The sequence below is a fragment of the Lissotriton vulgaris genome, chromosome 5, assembly GCF_964263255.1.
Source record: "Lissotriton vulgaris chromosome 5, aLisVul1.2, whole genome shotgun sequence".
Classification (NCBI taxonomy): domain Eukaryota; kingdom Metazoa; phylum Chordata; class Amphibia; order Caudata; family Salamandridae; genus Lissotriton; species Lissotriton vulgaris.
Window position 1 is genome coordinate 1,934,480,016 of NC_141693.1, and position 19,933 is coordinate 1,934,499,948.

Genomic DNA, 19,933 nt, shown 5'->3' on the forward strand with positions numbered 1-19,933 from the left:
AAGTATGGTCTCAACTTCTTCAGTGCCCAGACCACAGCAAATGCCTCACGTTCAATTGCACTCCACCTCTGTTCCCGTGGAAGTAACCTCCTACTGATGAAGGCTACAGGTTAGTCTAGGCCCTCTTAATTAATTTGTGATAGAACAGCCCCCACACCATGCCCTGAAGCATCTGTCTGTACCAATTAATTATTTTGAGAAGTTGGGCGCCTGAAGCACGGGTGCTAAGCACATGGGAGTCTTCAGGGCGTCAAAAGCCTTCTAACAGGTATCAGTCCAGTTCACTTTCTTGGGCTGCTTCCTGGAAGTCAGCTCAGTCAAGGGTGCAACAATGTTGCCATACCCCTTAACAAACCTCCTGTAGTACCCCGTGAGTCCTAAAAAGGCTCTCACCTGTATCTGAGTCTTCGAGGGTTCCCATGCCAGGATGGTATCAATTTTGGTTTGTAGAGGCGCCACCTGGCCACTTCCTACCTGGTGACCCAAGTACACCACAAAACCCTGCCCGATCTGGCACTTACTCGCCTTGATCGTGAGGCCTGCCTTGTGCAGTGCCATCAATACTTCCCAGAGGTGGTACAGATGTTCTTCCCAACTGGCGCTGAACACTGCAATGTCATCCAGGTAGGCTAAAATTCTCCAGCCCAGCCAACACCTGGTTGACCAACCTCTGAAAGGTGGCAGGGGCATTCTTCATCCCAAAGCGCATAACCCGGAATTGGTAGTGCCCAACTGGTGTGGAGAATGACAACCTCTCTTTAGCCCCATCAGTCAAGGCGATCTGCCAGTACCCAGACGTCAAATCAAATGTGCTGAGGTACTGTACAGCCCTAACCGATCTATGAGCTCATCAGCTCAGGGGATGGGGTGTGCATCAGTCCTGGTGACTGAATTGAACCCTCTGTAGTCCACACAGAACCGAAGTTCAGGTGTGGCACCCGGCGAGGCAGTTTTTGGGACCAAGACCACTGGGCTGCCCAAGGACTGTTTGAGGACTCAATGACCCCTAAAGCAAACATCTTGAGATTTCCTCCTTAATGTAAGTCCTAACCTTGTCAGTCACTCTGTAAGCCTTGTGCTTCACAGGTGGACTGTCTCCAGTGTCCACATCATGAACGCACCACTCCGTGACACCAGGAACCAAGGAAAATAGATCAGAGAATTTCCCCAACAGTTGGCGACAATCTTGCTGCTGATCGGGGGTCAGTGTGGCAGAGAGGCTGACACCATCCACTGACCCATCTTGCTCTGTTGTATACAGGAGGTCAGGAAGAGGCTCTATCTCCTCCTCCATTCCATCATCCGTCGATAGGAGCATGCCCACTTCGGACCTTTCTAAGTGGGGCTTTAGGCGGTTGACATGCAGGACCCTCAAGAGGTTCCTGGGAGACTGCCAGTTCACCAGATAAGTGACATCACTGTGCGCTCCACCACCTCATATGGACCGGTCCACCTGTCCTGGAGCGCACAAGGCTCCACAGGGGCCATGACCCAAACTTGCCTAAAAACCCACAAGATAAGGGCACTTCTGCTGCTCTTCACAACATTCCTCCCTGGAGAGACCCCCTTTTGGCTGCCAATGGGTCAGCTCAGGTAGGTTCCCCAGTTCAGAAACTTGCTCCCCTGTAGGTTCCAGGGCATCCCCCTCAAGGTCTGCCTCCTGCTGAACTGTGGGAACAATGGGGGCTGGTTTCCCACGCCCCCTACCTCTTCTCTTTAAGGCAGGTCCCTGGGCCATACTTTCAGGCTCCAAGGTCTCTTGAACAACCTTAGCTGCCATAGACCGAGTGGTCACACATGCCCACTCAGGCAGACCCAACATCCCTAAATGCGCCTTCTTCTCCACCTTAACCAAAGGGTAGCTTTCCATGTCATTGCCTAATAGACAATCAACAGGCATGGATGGCCTCACAGCTACTTGAAGAGTACCAGAGACCCCCCCCGCCCCACTCAAAGTGAACTTGAGCCACCTTGCAATGGCTCTCTGTGTTGTCAGCGGCAACAACTGGGAAGAATGAATTGGGGACCACCTGCTCTTCAGACACCAAGTGACACTTGACAGCTGTCACACTGGCTCCGGTGTCTCTCAGAGCCTCCTCTCTATAGCCATTGATGGTCACCCACTGCCTGTATTTCTTAGTGTTATCAGGCAGCTGAGTTCTATGGACCATCTCAAAGTCTCCTAATGAGACAAGGGACATTTCTACGGGTCCCCACCTACCTTGGGCACCCATCTCCTCCCCAGCCAGGACTACACTGGCCATCTGACGGGGTGTTGCACGGGGTGGCACATACTGACCCTTTTGGGGACACTGGGGATCATACCAATGGTGTCCCACCTGCTTACACTGAAAGCAGGTAACAGGCACCCTATGAACAGGTTTACCTGTCGGGGATCCTGACTTCTCAGGGGGAGGCTGGGAACCCTTACCAAGGTTCCCTTGGGAATTACTTTGGGGCTCTTTCTGGAACTCCCTCTGTTTACCCTTGTCACCCCCCACTCTTCTGCTGGGGACCCTGCCCACCTTTGGCGAAGTTTCCCACAAGACCATTGTGGACCCTTGTACTGACCCAGCGGTCCGCCGATTCAGCAAGCTTTCTAGGATTAGTCAACTTGCTATCAATAAGGTACTGGCGTAGTTCTGGAAACAATTAGCAGACAAGTGCTCCCTAGCAATCAAATCATAGAGCGCTTGAAAATTATCCACATTGCTACCCCGCAGTAGCACAGTGCCCAGAGCATAAAACCAGCAAAAACATATAAAAACAGAGGAGGCAATCCGTCAAAATGGAAGGGAGACTAACGCCAATGATGCCAGGTCTAACAATAGGTAAGTATATTACATATATAAGTTTAGCAAAATCAAAGGCTGACAGACTTAAAAAGCAGAAAAACAGAAATCAAGCTCCCTATACACCTAGGATCTGGAGGAGTTTTTCACCTCACACCACCCATCCCTTGTCATACACAAAGGCTTGCACACCCTGTCTCTCTCACACACACACAATCTGTCCCTAATATGTGGAGCATACCAACTCAGCTCTCAGCGGGACACTCATGGAAAGGACAGAACACCCTTTCTCCCCCCAGTGCATGCCAGCAGGCACAGATTTATGGGAGGCGTAGAAGAACTTGTCTCCCCATCAATTGCCCCAAATCCAAAAGCTTAATGGACGAGGTAATGTGTCTTAAAACTTGAAAATTTAAAAGCAAGTCACATGTTCTAAGGTGTGGGAAAGAAATGTTCGCTACACTAGACCCCATTGTGAGAAAATGTCCCCTGTACTCACTACAGACTATAAGCTTGTGTTTTGAGAGCAGTTTTAGTGGCAGAAGGGGTGTTGGAGGCCTTGAAGGGCAGAGATCCTGCCTCCCATTGCAAAGTGGGAAAGACAGATGTGGTCCCAACACATCTGTGCATTAGCCTTGTCATAGGGGCATTGGGAAGTGTATCAGCACACACTGGGACATGCAGCCTGCCTCTCTTGCGACAGTGCTGTTCCTGCACAAGAGAACAGGCTTCAAACTAGCTAATAAATAATATTGACGTCATTTATGCTGTTTGATCCCTGAACCCATTGGAATGGATGTGGTTACACCAGAACAGCCTGAAAGATTTCAACCTTCCAGTCAGTGTCCCTGAAAAAGACAAATATTATAGGTTGATAACAGGATGCGCATGTGCGTATGACCCACTCTTTAACATGCTCCCTAACTGCCTGATCCCAAGAACATCAGCCATGGTGCCCTCCATTCTCACCCAGTTGTTCAACCTCTCCCCTATCCCAGCATCTTCGTGTGCAGCCTCCATCCTGCACAAACACATAACATCTCTTCTACAGTAGCCATGTGGCGTAACATAAGTTGCACAGAATGTGCCACAGCGACCTAACTGGGTGACCAGGTAAGGAAGTCAATGAGAAGTGTCAGGTACACTGTATACCTAAGAGACAAAAATGTGGGAGACACCACCACTACCCCACCCCACCAAGGTAAAATCATAACCACTGACATTACATCTCCACTGGCTAAGGAGTGGTTAGGATCATTTCTAGGCCGGGTTTAGGGTGAGATGGGCTTTAGTGGTCATGGTGGGATGTGGGCTAGTGGTTATGGGGGGGATGTGGTTTAGTGGTTATGGTGGGATGTGGTTTAGTTATTATGGTGAAATATGCTGCATTGATGGTAAGAAGTGATCTGGTGGTTAAGCTGAGATGTGACATGGTTTAGGGCGAGCTGTGGTCTTGTGGCGATGGTATGTTGGGAACTTGCGCTGTGATGTAGTGGCTAAAGCCCACTGGTTGCAGTGAGATGTGATTTAATGGTTATGGTAGGATGTGCTTTTATGTTTAAGCTGTGATGTGATCTTGTTGCTAAGGTGAAATGTGGTTTAGTTGTGGTGAGATGTGATGTACTGATGAGAAGATGTGATCTGGTGGTTAAGCTGGGATGCGAGATAAAGTTTAACGGTTAAGGAGAGATGTGCTCTAGTGGCTATAGTGTGTTGCATGCTCGTAGTTTTGGTGATCTTTTATCTGGTTATTAATGTCAGGTGTGGTCAAGTGATTGAGGTGATGGGTGGTGTAGTGATGTTCAGATGAGTTTTTCTGGTTAAAGCAAGATTTGGTCTATGCTTAAGGTATAATGTAATTGTATTCAATAGCACGTAGTACTCCTGATGGGGCGTCAAATCGCTTTTCACCGAGTAACACTCTACTCCAGAACCCAAAAGGATTAGTGGTGGATTAGTATAGGGAAATATGAGTGTAGTATTAGTATAGGAAGCTACACCTTATTGAGCAGAGGACATGTGAGTCTGTTAGTTGGATTGAATAGAGTAATAGAGGGATAGAAAAGGGTAGAAGACCAGGGGCCTCATTTATGAGGCCTTGCGTCAGTTTTGCGCTGCGGATGCGTCACTTTTTGTGACGCATCGGCGGCGTAAAACATGCGCCTTGTTGTGCCATATTTAAAAAGTGACGCATCCAGGTAGATGCGTCACTTTTTAAACCCCTGCGCCACATTATGCCTGCGTCAGGTATAATGTATGCAAAGGGGGCGTTCCCCCGCAAAAAGCCTCGTAATAGTGACGCAGTGATATCTATGAGATTTCACTGCGTCACTTTTAGGATGCGGTTGCGTCAAAATCTTGCGCCTGCCTCACAGCAGGCGTAAGACTGACGCAAGCCCTTTCACATGGGGCTTTCCCCATGTGAAAGGACGCATTGCTGGAGTTGCGTCACTTTTGTGACACACTCCAGCAATGCGTCACTTTTGCGCTTACAGATGCATCAGAAATACTGACGTATCTGTAAGTCCTTGCGACATGATGCGTCATACATTAAATATGACGCATCATTGGTGTCGCAAGGAGTGCGCAGTGAAAAGTGACGCATCGCTGTTTTCACGCAGCGATGCGTCACTTTTCATAAATGAGGCCCCAGAAGTGTTAATTGGGAGATCATAGTAGTAAGTTGAGGTCTGGGATGAGTAAACGAGAGATGGAGGAGGGAAGAGCCTGCAGAAAGGGATTAGGGAGAAAGAGAATCAGAGTAGAAAATGAGGTTTGGGTTGAGTCAAAGGAGAGAACATGAGGGAGAATTTAGTAGAGTTGTTTGGGAGATCATAGTAATAAGCAGATGCTTGGAGTGAGCCAGGAGGTGTAGAGAGAGCAGTCTAGGAAGAGTTATTCTGGATGTCATAGTAGTAGAAAGGGTTTGTGATGGGAGACAGTGGAGATAAAGGATAAATTGATAGAGGTTTAGGGTAATGGTAGGACAGAGTACAGCTTTTGAGAGAGTTATTGTTTTTCTTGTACAATAGGACAAAAATAATAAATATATAGATACATGATTATATAGTAAGGGAATATATGTGTAAGGAATATAATATATTGAGATGTGTGTGTTTTGTTTTTGTTGAGCAGTGAGGGGAGATTTTGATGTTGTTGCTTTCTGTGAAAGGTTTATATGTGCAGCACAGCTGGTGTGTGGTATTTGAATAGTACAGGGGTGGTGATGTGTTTTATAGAAGAGTATGTGGTGTGTGATAGTGATAGTTGATTGTGTTAGATTTGATCACTGGAATAGGTAATGTGTGTGGTGGAGTGGTATGTAAAGATTGTATGGTTGTGTGTAATTGGTAAAAAGAGGAGGCGGTGTTGGTGGATGGTGTGATGGAAGGCTTAGTACAGGTTCTGTAATGATAAAAGGCGATCTGTTAGGAGCAAGTAGTGGATAGAGCTGGTGTTTTGTTGGAATAGGGAGTGTGTGTCTGGATGCATTAAAGTTATGTATAATGTGGCTTTGTGTTGTGTTGGTGATGTGTGGATGTGTTTTTGTTATAGGACAGAGTTGGGTTTTGTGTGAGAATGCAGGTGACATAGTGTTGTATTTGGGGTAGAATTGTGTGTAGGGGTGGTTTGTGGGGTTTTGTAGTGGTTGTGTCGTGTTTCAATACACATTGAAATCAGTATGAGGGATGTGTTATTGGTATGGGACAGCGTTGTATTTTGTGTGAGAATGCCGGTGCCATAGTTTTGTAGTTGGGGTAGAATTGTGTGTAGGTGTGGTTTTGGGGTTTTGTAGTGGTTGTGTCGTGTTTCAATACACATTGAAATCAGTATGAGGGATGTGTTATTGGTATGGGACAGCGTTGTGTTTTGTGTGAGAATGCCGGTGCCATAGTGTTGTAGTTGGGATAGAATTGTGTGTAGGTGTGGTTTTGGGGTTTTGTAGTGGTTGAGTAATGGTTCAATACACATTGAAATCTGTATGAGGTGTAGGAGTAGAATGCCTTTGCTGATATTGCGTTTGGCTGTTGGTGGATGTTGAGAGCTTAAGGTGGTATCTCTGGCCCAAGGCCCGACCTGTTAAGGCCCAAACAGGCAACTACCCTTGTTCTCTCTGCCCCGCCCACATTGGCAACTGCCCTTGTCTTCTCCACCCTGAGCCTCGACGCCGGGGCTGAGACGCCATGAGCCCTATGATTAAAATTGCCTTATTGGCCAATGGGACCCAAGCCCTAACCCTAACCAATCAAAACCATAAACCCTCGAGCCAATGGGAATCCTGGCCCTGTTAACCAATCACAGCCCTAACCCTAACAGCCAATAATCAAAGTCCTAATCCCTAATTCCAATAGGAAACCCTAGCTGTAGTATCCAATCAGAACCCTAGCCAAAGAAGCCTATACAGCAACCCCCCTCTGACAACAAGAACCACATACGACAGCATACAGCACTTGTAGACCACACAGCACGAAGCTTTTAGTTGACATCTACAAAATTATTACACAACTTCCATGCCATCTAAGCACCCTCATAAGCACGAAATACATCAGACCGGAAGATGAATAGTGGTAAAGTATTTACACTACTAGGACTTTGCGACCAGCCCTGCTACCTGCCCAAAGGTGTCAAAGATTGTTAAGCAGATTTGGCTTTCCGTGCCACACCCAAGCAGCCATTGATCATCCTCCAGCAATCACTGCACCCCTCCCCTCAAGTCACCACAACTCTGCGGCTCAGGCTTCAGCAGTCATTGCTTTATCATTTGAAAACCAGCAACCTCAGTCGGGTTTAACCAGAGAAGTTCCCGCTCTTCCATCCCTATTCACAACAGTCAATTCCCCCTTGTCCCTCACAAAAGCGAAAGTGCTCGTTCTCTGTGCCCAGTGTCAAGGCCCAGTAGTCAGCCGCTTCAACTCTCTGGCTCTGTCTGAGAGTCTGAGACATTGTTTTATCCAAGGTCCAGCAGTGACTGCCACTCGCCTCAGCAGTCAGCATTAACCCTTGGGGTCGCCAAGCGTCCCTCCTCTAGCCCCAGTCACCCCCTCAAGCCACCACAACCATCACACGCCCAGTATAACATCAACCACTTCTATGTGCAGAAGCCCGACAGCCTTCAGTCTCCTCTGCCCCGCCAAAAACACCTCAGCATTTCTCCTCCTCCCCTAAGCAGAAGCACCCCCTAACCTCAGCCCTCTGAGGGCCTTGTTCCCAGCTTCAACTGTTACCGATCTGCCCTCCCTCGACCCTGTCACCGCTCTGTCCTCACCAAACAAGCCTTTTATTGTGCAATCCCTTTGTTTTTGTGGTTTATCAGCTGAGATTACCTGTGGTCTCGTGACCTCTTGAGATGCAGTTCAGTGGATAAGTTGGGATGTGGTGTGTGTTCTTGTGCCTAGCACTTATTGCAGTAGTATACCTCAAATTATACTCTGTTTTCTCTTATAACTGCACACTTGTCACTTTTCCTCTTGTGCACTTTTGACTACCTCATGTATTTTTGGTTGCTCACAATTTTTACTACCTCAAGTATTTTGTTTGCTCACAATTGTCACTATTACCTTATGGAAGTAACGTATGCTTTTGTAATCTGCTCTTTTGTAATGTTTCTCATTATGTTTCATTTCTGTTCCTAATGTGAAGCGCTCTGACGCCTTCGGGTAAAGTCCGCGCTATATAAAAATGCATAAATAAATAAATAAATAAATAAATAAATAAATAAATAAATAAATAAATAAATGTTTGTGTGGAGATGTAATCACTGGCTAAAGTGAGATGATGTTGTGGTAGGTTGAGATGTGTGTTGGACTCTAGGGTTTGGTTGTGTTGTGGTCTAGTAGTTAGAAGTGTAGGTGAAAGTGAGATGTGTGCTGGTGGTACGGTGGCCACCTCTCGCTGGCATCAAGGGCACTGTAGCCAGCCCTGACCATGTGTAGTGAGTGATCTAGGGCCTTCTGGGTCTTTTAGCCTTGATTTTCTTTTATTGACATCATTTGACAAACACACCTGACAGCCGTCATTCATAACACAAAAGGACCACAGTGACCGTCATGACGGAGATGCGGCCTAGTGATCAGAGCGGGATGTTGTCCGGTGAATGAATTGTTGGCAGCAGATTCAGGACACTTTCGAGCTCCCCTCACTTCAGCACATCTCGTATTGTGATTCTGAGAAAAACCGCGTTGTTTCCCTGTGACTCGTTTCTCTTGCTGTCTCATGTTGTGAGGGCTTAGGCTTACACGAGGGTACAAGCTGTGACATCAAACCCTAAAGATTCCCATATTTGTTGCCATCCGGACACAGGTGCCTGGGCACACCCTATGCTCTCAAAATCTTGGTATCCAAAGTAAAGGTTCAAATTCAGGTTACAAGATTCTGAGCACACGACCCTCTAAAGGGAGCCCCGAGGTAACCAAATACAGACCCCGGTACAGAAAAACAAGGCCACAGGAGTCACGGGGCGAGGTAGAATAAAGCTGCCCTGAGCAAAGCAGAACTACAAAGATTTATCGACCTAGAGAACAAATGAAAAGTCTTGTCTCTATGATTACAGAAATTACCATAACAGTGTGCTGTCGAACCTGTCGAGTGCTGATAAAGACGCCTAGAGGCGGTGAGATACTCACTGTGCGCCACATTAGAATCTCATCACCTTGTTTTGAAAGCGCTTTGACTCGGAGGCATGGTAATACTTACTGCCGAGGATGAAGAGCATCACCAGCCCCAGCGCCGCCCCCACGAGCGTCTTCATCATTCGGTGTCTTCAGGGCGCTGTTTCTCTTCGCGGTCTACCGCTCTCTCACCTCTTTCTCCCTCTTTCCGCCTCTCCTTCGGTATTTCCGTGTGATATCTCCAACCCTCCTGCCCTCTTCTGCGGCCCTGACTCGGCGCCGCTTGGCATTAAGGGGCAGGGAGGGGGCTGGAGAGGGGTGAGAGGGGAGGGCGCATATTTGCATAATCCTCTACCACCGAAGTTCGGAGTTTCCCAACCCAGTGGACTCCGCTGCAGTGTAAACATCTTTTATCGCTGCTGATAAACCGGCTCACTTTTGGGAAATCTGCGGCTGGGAGCAGGGCCAAAATAAACCCAAGCCGCGATCGAAACCCTGGGCAAACTCGCGGACTCCCACCCCTCCGTGTGGGGAGGGCACCGCCAGCAAGGGGCCTTCCAGTGATCAGGCACCCCTGCCCTGCAGATTAAGAGGGTCATGTGGATTCTCATGCCCCACTGAGACTCAAATGAACGGGTACGTGGATACCTAAGGGCCCCTCAGTGAATAGGGCCTCACCGTATTAGATGCTTCACACAAAGGGGCCCTCCGAGGAATGGTGTCATACAGGATCTCAAGCACCCACTCATATGTGCTGAAGTGTCCCTTTATTCAGTGGGGCCACAGGAGTCTGACACCTTCAGAAGGGACCGCTCGTCAATGTGGCCACAGGGGGGCTAGCACCCCAATCAAATACTTTCAAAGGGGCCCTCCAGTCATAGGTGCCACAGGTGGTCTAGCACCGCAGGTGGTCTAGCATCCCACTCGTACCTGTAAAGGGTTCCTGCAGTCATTGGGCACAGGTGGTCTAGCACCCCACTCATATGTGGAAAGGGTTCCTCCCGTGATTGGGCCACAGGTGGTCTAGCACCTCACTCGTACCTGTAGAGGGTTCCTCCAGTCAAAGGTGCCACAGGTTGTCTAGCACCGCAGGTGGTCTAGCATTCGTACCTGTAAAGGGTTCCTCCAGTCATTGGGACCACAGGTGGTCTAGCACCCCACTTGTACCTGGAAAGTGTTCCTCCAGTCATTGGGGCCACAGGTGGTCTAGCACCCCACTCATACCGGTAAAGGGTTCCTCCAGTCATTGGGCCACAGGTGGTCTAGCACCCCTCTCATACCTGTAAAGGGTTCATCCAGTCATTGGGCCACAGGTGGTCTAGCACCTCACTCGTACCTGTAAAGGGTTCATCCAGTCATTGGGCCACAGGTGGTCTAGCACCTCACTCGTACCTGTAAAAGGCTCTTCCAGTCATTGGGGCCACAGGTGGTCTAGCACCCCACTCTTACCTGTAAAGGGCTGGGTCCACAGGTGGTCTAGCACCCCATTCGTACCTGTAAAGGACACCTCCAGTCATTGGGCCACAGGTGGTCTAGCACCCCACTCGTACCTGTAAAGGGTTCCTCCAGTCATTGGGCCACAGGTGGTCTAGCACCCCACTCGTATCCATAAAGGGTTCCTTCAGTCATTGAGCCACAGGTGGCCTAGCACCATCTGTAAGAGTGGACCCATCGAGCTGAGGGGGTTAGCGCTCTAGTCGTCACCCAGTGGCACCATTTTAGCGGCATACTGGAACGACCGCACCACTTTAGACACGGTAATCTTGCCGGGTGGGTGCTGTAAAATTGAAATTGACTTGCGTATCTTGCACAATTTTACTTAGCGTACTGAGCACTTTATCAGGGGCAGCTTGTTGACTTTGTGTGTCTGGAGAAAACCTTATGATGTAAAATTTATGAATCTATGATTTGATTCTGCATTTTAATTTGTTTTAAGTATTTTAAACTTACAGCGCATTCACAACCCCGGCGGTGTCCATCTGTAAGAGTGGACCCGTCGTGCTGAGGGGGTTAGCGCTCTAGTCATCGCCCAGTGGTGCCTATTTAGCGGCATACTGGAGCGACCGCGCAGGGACGCTCTCAGCGGGCGCGCCAAAAGCGAGCCCGTCTGCGCCCATCCGCAATCTGGCCTCGCTCAGCGCCAGCCACTATGCGGGATTTCTACGCACAATGGCAGAGACTCCCAGATATAGTTACACCAGGGAAGAGTTGTGCGATATAGGTAAGCAGAGTAATGGCCTCAGCGAACCAGTTCTGGGTCATCTAGAGGGGTCTAACCTTGACTCTGTGTAATTGGGTGCAATGAAGTGTGGCCTCCTCAATGTAAGGTCCCTCCCGAAACATTTTACGGAGATCCAGCTCTTGATCGAACAGCACAGATTGGACGCCCTGTTTATGATAGAAGCATGGACAGAGCTGGGGCTGTTGCTCGAGCTGGGGTTAGCTTGCCCAGTAGGGTACAAAGCACTCCACAAACCAAGGCCTAGTGGTAGAGGTGGCAGGATCGGGATCATTTTTAACGACTCTTGGGATCTTCCCACTCTAGACATCGACGTGGTTGCTCACATTGAAATCTTAGATTTTTCAATGAAGGATCAGGCAGGGCATATCCTGACTGGCCTAGTCTGTTATAGACCCCCGGGTGAGCGAATGCACAACAACAGCAGCAGCTTATTGAGGTGATTAGCAATTTGGCCCTTACACACCGCAGACTGCTGGTATTGGGAGATTTTAATCTTTGGCCCAATGGGAAGCTGGATACAGCTTGTAACAATCTTTTCCAGTCCTGTGCAAATCTGAACCTGCAGCAACCTGGTCTTCTCTGGTGAAAACTCAATTATAATGGATAGAGTTATTCCAGTGGGATGTTCTGACCATTATCTGGTCGAATTTAGAATCATCCAAGCTAGAAGGCCCAGTTCCCTGCCGATTGAAGATAGGTGCTTCCTGGGCAGGGACTGGAAGGCCATGTCGAGGAGGGCCAAAACTGCGCAGGTCTTCCACTTAGAGTCCCTTTTCGATCCTAGGAAGCTGGTTACTGAGAATTACACAGCCTTTTGCGAGCAAGTAACCAGTACAATTGATTAGCTCACCCCTGCTAAGATCATTAGGACACAGGGAAAACCCGGTGCTCCATGGTATACCGACGAACTGAAGAATCTTAAATTGGAATGCAAACAGGCTGAAAGACAATGGAGAAAACTCTATGTCAGTGATGATAAAGCCACTTGGTGGGAACATTTAGCCAGGTACAAGAAAGTGATAGCCACCACCAAGACTGCATACTTTACAGACCTTATTTTAAAATCCTCTAATAGTACTAAATGTGTCTTTAACATCCTGAAAAACATGACCAATCCGAAGTGCACAAGCAATAAGATTGTGCTCTCACAAGATGTAGGAGAGTAGGGTCTGCTATCCTATGGTCACCCCAATTTTTGCTTTTTGCTTCACTGGTTTTCGACTTACTGAGGCTGTGGGCCTGCTAATCAGACCCCCAGCCTGCTGTTCTCTCTCTAAATTCATAATACATGTGCTATAGGTACATACCACAATTGGAAATGGACTCCTTGTCAGCCCCTGTACCATGCACTATAGGTGCTCAGGGCATAGGTGCCACCAAGGCCTACCAGGGGCTGAAGCATAGCTTTTGCCACCCCTGGCTGGTTCTTAAATTGACACAACTGGCTGATCACTCAGCTTGGGCAAGTGGGTGTAATCACCCCTTGCTTAGATATAGTATACCTATATCTAAACCTATATCTGGACACATATAAACCTGTGAGTCACTCCTATGGAAGGCCTTATCAATCCTGGAGGGAGAGTGCGTGGTTTAATGTGAGATGGAGCTCTGGCATGAGCTGAGCCTGTCTGCAGCTGTCGGGAACAACTCCCTAAGCTGATCCGGGATAATGCCATACCATATACTATTAAGTGCCTTATAATCCTCGCAGTTATTAAGCAACTTTGGTTTGGCTTTATCAAAACATCTCGTGTAAGGTGTCATACGAATTGGAATACTACCCCCTCACCAGTTCTGGCGACGGGGGTAGCATTCCACCCTTCTAGAGGGAGAAGACATGTTACTTTACTGAAACGCGGTTGATTTTAAAAGAGCCTCAGATCCACAAAATGGATGCCTCTGCCACAGACACGGGTCTGGCCTCCTGCTGCTGACCGAAACTCAGCAGATGGTGGCCTGGACAAAGGGTTTCCTGTCGCAGGGCGGTGTTACACCACCCCAGACAGGAGATAGTGGATTGTAGCAGGGAGGTTTCAAAGAAACCAGACACTGCCTGGGGAGCACAAGGCTGCCCCTTGCATAATTCGGCCAAACCGGTTCTGGGGCACACCAGCCCCAGTCCCAGCACGGCCTGGATCAAAGGAAAGGGGTGTATCCACCCCCTTCCTGGGTTCCACCCATAGGAGGGGACCTAGCAGGTAATCCAGCCCACCAGATTCGAATAAGAGTGGGAGCAGTGCCAATGCAACTCAGATTATCCTGAATAAGCATAAGAAATGAAACTCTGGACCCTTCGACATCCTACTCAACGTAGAAGACTGAAGAATCTCCCTTGTGGTCAAGGAGTGACCACCCTGTGCAAACAGGTACCATCCAGCACCTCGACCCTTGCTTTGTTGCAGTTCCCGCCGGAACTCGAGCGACAGAGATCGACGAGATCAAGCTTGCCTGCCTTCCTCCATCCCGATCCACAGTCCCTGCAGAGCTGAGACGCGTGGAGGCGACCGGAAGCGTGGGGCATGCCATCTTGAAAAGGCCACAAGACGCTGACCGTCCAGCCCACGAGTGACCCTCGAAGCTGTACACCGGGGTTTAAAAAAGCCCCAACCCTGAGCTACACTTGCACCAAAGCTACCCCCTCCACACTCGACGAGTGCTGCGTGGGGCCCTTCTGCTCGTGTTGGCTCGACGCGTTGGCCCGGTCACTTGCTAGCTGGCTTGTGGCCCCTGTGCCGACGAAAACCCTAAACTGACCTGCTTTTCTGGTTGCTCCAGATTTGCACCAGCTCCTGTGAAAAGGAGCCCCCGCTCTGACCCTCCTGGTCTGAGTGAGAAGCAATCTCCCGGTTCCGCGTGGATTGCTTTTGCCAAGTACTGTTTGCTCCAATCTCGAAGCCGACGGCGCTGACGGCGAGAGCCTGCGTGGGACAGATCGTGACCTGCTCCTGGACATCGCAGATGCCCCAGAGCCCACGTGACAGCGGAGAGAAGCTCCTCGACAACCATCTGATTGCTCCCGACATTGCCTGGTTCCGTCCTGGTTCCCCCCTGGTCACTGCTGAGTGACCCAGACTCTGTCCCCTCTGCTTTCAGATTCTTCTCGACTTCGATCCACCCTTGGATCACACCGGACACTTCTGCTTCCCATCGCCTGCAGCATCTTCAGCTCCAAGCACCAAGAGCCTGCATGTCAAAACCCGACGCCACTTCGACCCTGTGCACCCACTTCCTGTGGGCGAGGTAACATTGCAACGCTGGTGTGCCCACATTGGTACACACCTCTAGGGTCTGTGTCTTAAGTTTTGTTCCTCTAGGTTCAGCGGAAGTATCTTTAAACTCACTTTGTGTAACTTTTACACACCATTGACATTGCATTGGTGCAAGCCGCATTTTACGTGCTGCACCCGAATCCCGCGGGCTTCTCCCGACTTCAGCATTACTAGTCCAGACTGCTCCCAGCGATTCTCTAGGTCCTAGGCCAAACCACTGTTCGATTGGTATCTCTTATACCACTTTTGTAATATATGGTTTGAGTGGCCACCCGCCCTCATCCATAATTGTGCAACTTTATATGTTATACTGTGCTTTTGATTTAACACGTGTGCCCCTTTGCTCATAAAGAGTACTGGGGATAAATTTAGAAATAAACACATATATTTTTATAATATATACTTATATCAAGAAACCGCTTGGTAGAAGAGCGCTATATAAATGTTTTTAAATTCAAATTCAAATTCAAATTCAAATACTTGTGTGGTGTCCTTTCATTTGATATTACAGGATTGTATGTGGTAAAACAGCTCGCTTAACACGACCTCTTAAGTTAAGCCTTTAAGGCTGCTTAGTCCATGCTACCCCTAGGATAGCTTGTCTAACAAGGTTGACTTACAACCAGACACCATAAGGGATTGTTTGGACTGATACAAGGTGGTTCCAGAATTGGAAACACCACATATCAGGCCAACTTCTCACATTGGTGCGCAGCGGTGCGGATTTGAGCTTGCTGTTGTTTTACCATTGCAATCTTTTTATCAAATTGAAAGATCACATAAAGTACCTTAGGTACATATAAATCAAAAGCTTAGCATATTAAATTCTACTGAACTTAGTAGTTGTAGATTAAAGGGATTAGCACACCCTGACTACAACTCACTAACAAGGTACAGTAGGAAAACACTTAGTGTAGGTAAGTGCACCACTTACACCTCACTAGTAGTTATGTCTGATGCAGGTGGAGCCTCAGGCTCTGCTCCTGTAGCAGTTGACCTTACCAAGGCAACTTCCAGATATGACAACCTTAGCCATAAAGACGTGGGTGCCTTGTGCACAGCAAGAGGGCTAAAGAAGGGCAGAGGCCCTACCATTCCTTCCCTGATAGCCATCCTGGAAAAGGATGACTTAGATAAGGTGAGTCAGGCTCCCTTAGAGACAAGAGAGGGGGTGAACTCCCCTGAGAATGAGAATCTCCCAGAAGAAGAAGAGGAGGAGGAAGAGGAGGAAGAAGGCTCAGAGATAGAGGAGCCTGAGAATCAGGATCAGAGGGTGACCCAGGTACAGATTGGCAGGCTTACCCAGACCAACCTGGGCCTACATGGGAGTGGAGAGGGCCAGCACCTCCCCAGATCCCATAACTTAATTCTCCCAGGCAATAGGAGGAGGAGATCTTCATCAGGAGACTCTCATGTTTCTAGTGTCTCAAGAGAATCTCAAAGGGGAATGACTTCCCCCCAGAGGAAAGAGCATAGGGCCAGGATGAGGGCTGTCCAACTCCAGATAGAGAGGGAAGAGATAGCCTTGGCTCAAGCTAAACTTGCTTTAGCAAGAGAAAGAAAGTTGTGTGGCTTAGATGCCACTGGTGGCAGCAAAATTCCTAAAGAGAAAAACAGGGCCTATGATAATAGAAACCTGACAAAAATTGTGCCCCCCTACAAGGAAGGGGATGCCATCCACAAATGGATGACTGCTCTTGAGAGAGCCTGCATGGTACAGCAGGTTCCTCAGGATCAGTGGGCTGCAATTTTATGGTACTCCTTTTCTGAGAAAGGGAGGGATAGGCTCCTCACAGTTAGACCTGAGGATGCCAAAAACTACTCTGTCCTGAAGAGTGCTCTTATTGAAGGGTTTGGCCTAACCACTGAGCAATACAGGTTGTTGTTCAGAGACACCCAAAAAGCACAGACTCAGGACTGGACTGATTTTGTTGATTGTGCCACTAAGGCTTTGGAGGGTTGGCTGCAGGGAAGTAAAGTCTCAGACTATACAGGATTGTACAATCTTATAATGAGAGAGCAGATCCTTAATAACTGTCAGAACCAGCTGTTGCATCAATACCTTATTGACTCTGATCTGACCTCTCCCCAAGAATTGGGAAAGAAGGCGGACAAATGGGTCAGAACAAGGATTAAGCAGAAACCCCAGAACCATGGTGACCAGAAGAAAACAGACCAGAAGGGTGGGAATCAGAAAGATAAAGAAAAGGACCAGAAGTCTTCAGGCCCCCAAACTAGTAATAAGGAGGGTGGTTCCCAAAATGACAAAAAGAAAAAGAAGAATGATGGCCCAAAGAAACCTTGGTGTAATACCTGCAAATCAGTTTCACACTGGGGCAGTGAATGCACTAAGAAAAATCCAGTTCCTACCACTGCAGCTCCTAAAGCACCTGCACCCCCTAGTACAGTCCGCAGTGGTAGTGCACAACCTAAGGGGTTAGTAGGGTTAACCTTGGGTACTGAGGTGGAATCTGGCCTAGTCAGAATCCCCACACAGGCAGTTCTCCTATATGATGTGGACTTATCTTTGACCACTGCAGCGAGTCCCAGTAACCTGGGCAAATATAGGCAGACTCCCTTAATCAATGAGAAACTGGCTCAGGCCTACAGGGACACTTGTGTCAGTGTCACTATGGTGACACCTGACTTTGGTGGACCCTGGTCAGATTGTACTAGGTGAAAGTTACCTAGTGACCAATGCAAGCAACTCCACTACTTCACATAGTGTGGCTGTTGTGAACTTCTCCTGGGGAGGGGTAAATGGCCTAAAGAAAGTTGTTGTGAGTGCAGACCTCCCAGTAGACTGTCTGTTAGGCAATGATCTTGAAAGCTCAGTTTGGTCAGAAGTGGAGTACAGGACTCGTGCAGAAATGCTAGGGATTTCAGCTCATGTCCTTGCAGTGACAAGGTCTCAGGCTTAGAAGTGCCTTCCTGAACCAGTGGTGGATCTTGAAACATTAGACCAACCACAACCCAAGAGAAGGAGCAAGAGGGTTAAGGCTGTGCCTTCCCACTTGCCCCAGGTTGAGGATCAAGTTTCACAGGAAACTGATTCTGCAGTCCAAGAGGAGACTGTCTCTGAGGAGCTTGAACTGATCAGGTTGAGTTTCTGGAGACAGGGGGACCCTCAAGGGCAGACCTGGGGCAGGCCCAATTAGATTGCCCTTCACTCGAACCCCTCAGACAGCAAGCTGCTGCCGAGGCTGCAGGGAATGTTCAAGGTGCCCATAAAGTTTATTTGGATGATGGACTCCTTTACTCAGAGGCTAGAGACCCCAAGCCTGGTGCCACCAGGAGGTTGGTTATACCGTTGAAGTTTAGGGGTTTCCTTCTCACCTTGGCCCATGATATTCCCCTTGCAGGACACTTAGGCCAGAACAAGACTTGGGACAGGCTTGTTCCTCACTTTCACTGGCCTCACATGTCAGAAAATGTCAAGGAGTTTTGTCGCTCCTGTGTCACTTGCCAAGCCAGTGGTAAGTCAGGTGGCACAACTAAGGCCCCCCTGATACCACTACCTGTGGTGGGGGTACCCTTTGAAAGAGTTGGCATAGATATTGTGGGTCCCATGGATCCTCAAACAGCATCTGGGCACAGATTTATACTGGTGGTAGTGGATCATGCCACCAGGTACCCAGAGGCAATTCCCCTGAGGACCACCACAGCACCTGTGGTGGCAAAAGCCCTCATTGCAGTTTTCTCAAGAGTGGGCATTCCAAAGGAGGTTCTTTCAGACAGAGGTACCAACTTCATGTCTGGATAATTAAAAGCAATGTGGAAAGAGTGTGGAGTAAACTACAAGTTTACCACACCCTACCATCCACAGTGCAATGGGCTTGTTGAAAGGTTCAACAAGACCCTGAAGGGAATGATAAAAGGTCTACCAGAGAAGCTTAGGCGGAAATGGGACACCCTTTTACCCTGCTTGCTCTTTGCTTACAGAGAGGTCCCACAGAAGGGGGTTGGCTACAGCCCTTTTGAACTTTTGTTTGGCCACCCTGTGAGGGGTCCACTGTGTTTGGTGAAGGAAGGATGGGAGTTACCTCTCAAAAAGCCTAAGCTAGATGTTGTTGACTATGTACTTGGTCTCCGCTCCAGGATGGCTGAATACATGGAGAGAGCATCCAAAAACCTGGAGGCCAGCCAAGAATTACAGAAAGCTTGGCATGACCAAAAGGCTGTTCTGGTTGAGTACCAGCCAGGGCAGAAGGTGTGGGTGTTGGACCCAGTGGGCCCAGCAGCACTCCAGGACAAATGGACTGGACCCTACCCAATCATTGAGAAAAAGGGAAAAGTCACCTATGTGGTTGACTTTGGAACCCCTAGGAGCCCCCACAGGGTGCTCCATGTAAATCATTTGAAAGCATTTGTTGACAGGGAGGACATGAGTCTCCTCATGGCCACAGATGGGGATCAGGAGGAAGAGAGTGACCCTCTCCCAGACCTGCTTTCCCGGAACCCTGATGATGGTTCAGTTGATGGAGTAGCCTTGGCAGGCAGCCTCACTGAGCAGCAACAGGTGGACTGCAGACAGGTATTACAGGCCCACAGGCATATGTTTTCACTCACACCCAGTCAAACTAACTGGTGCACCCATGAGGTGGACACTGGTGACAGTCTGCCTGTGAAGAATAAGATCTACAGGCAACCTGACCATGTCAGGGATTGTATAAAGGCTGAGGTGCAAAAGATGTTGGAGCTTGGAGTGATTGAGCCATCAGAGAGCCCATGGACTAGCCCAGTGGTCCTTGTGCCAAAACCTCATACCAAAGATGGAAAGAGAGAAATGAGGTTTTGTGTGGACTACAGAGGTCTCAATGCTGTCACTAGGACAGATGCACATCCCATCCCAAGAGCAGATGAGCTCATTGATAAATTGGCTTCTGCCAAGTTTCTGAGCACATTTGATTTGACAGCTGGCTACTGGCAGATCAGACTAGCTGAAGAGTCAAAAGCCAAAACAGCATTCTCTACCCCTAGTGGACATTATCAGTTTGTGGTAATGCCCTTTGGTTTGAAGAA

At 48.6% G+C, this 19,933-nt stretch overlaps 1 protein-coding gene across 1 annotated transcript in view; it reads right to left on the reverse strand.

The window, feature by feature from the left end:
* Positions 1-9,664, reverse strand: part of LOC147717789 (complement factor B-like) — a 321,681-nt gene extending 312,017 nt beyond the window's left edge. The window contains exon 1 of the mRNA XM_086924574.1: positions 9,486-9,664. Within this exon, the coding sequence (XP_086780700.1) occupies positions 9,486-9,543 (58 nt within the window). The 5' untranslated portion in view covers positions 9,544-9,664. The remainder of the gene's footprint in view (positions 1-9,485) is intronic.
* Between the last annotated feature and the right edge of the window lie 10,269 nt (positions 9,665-19,933).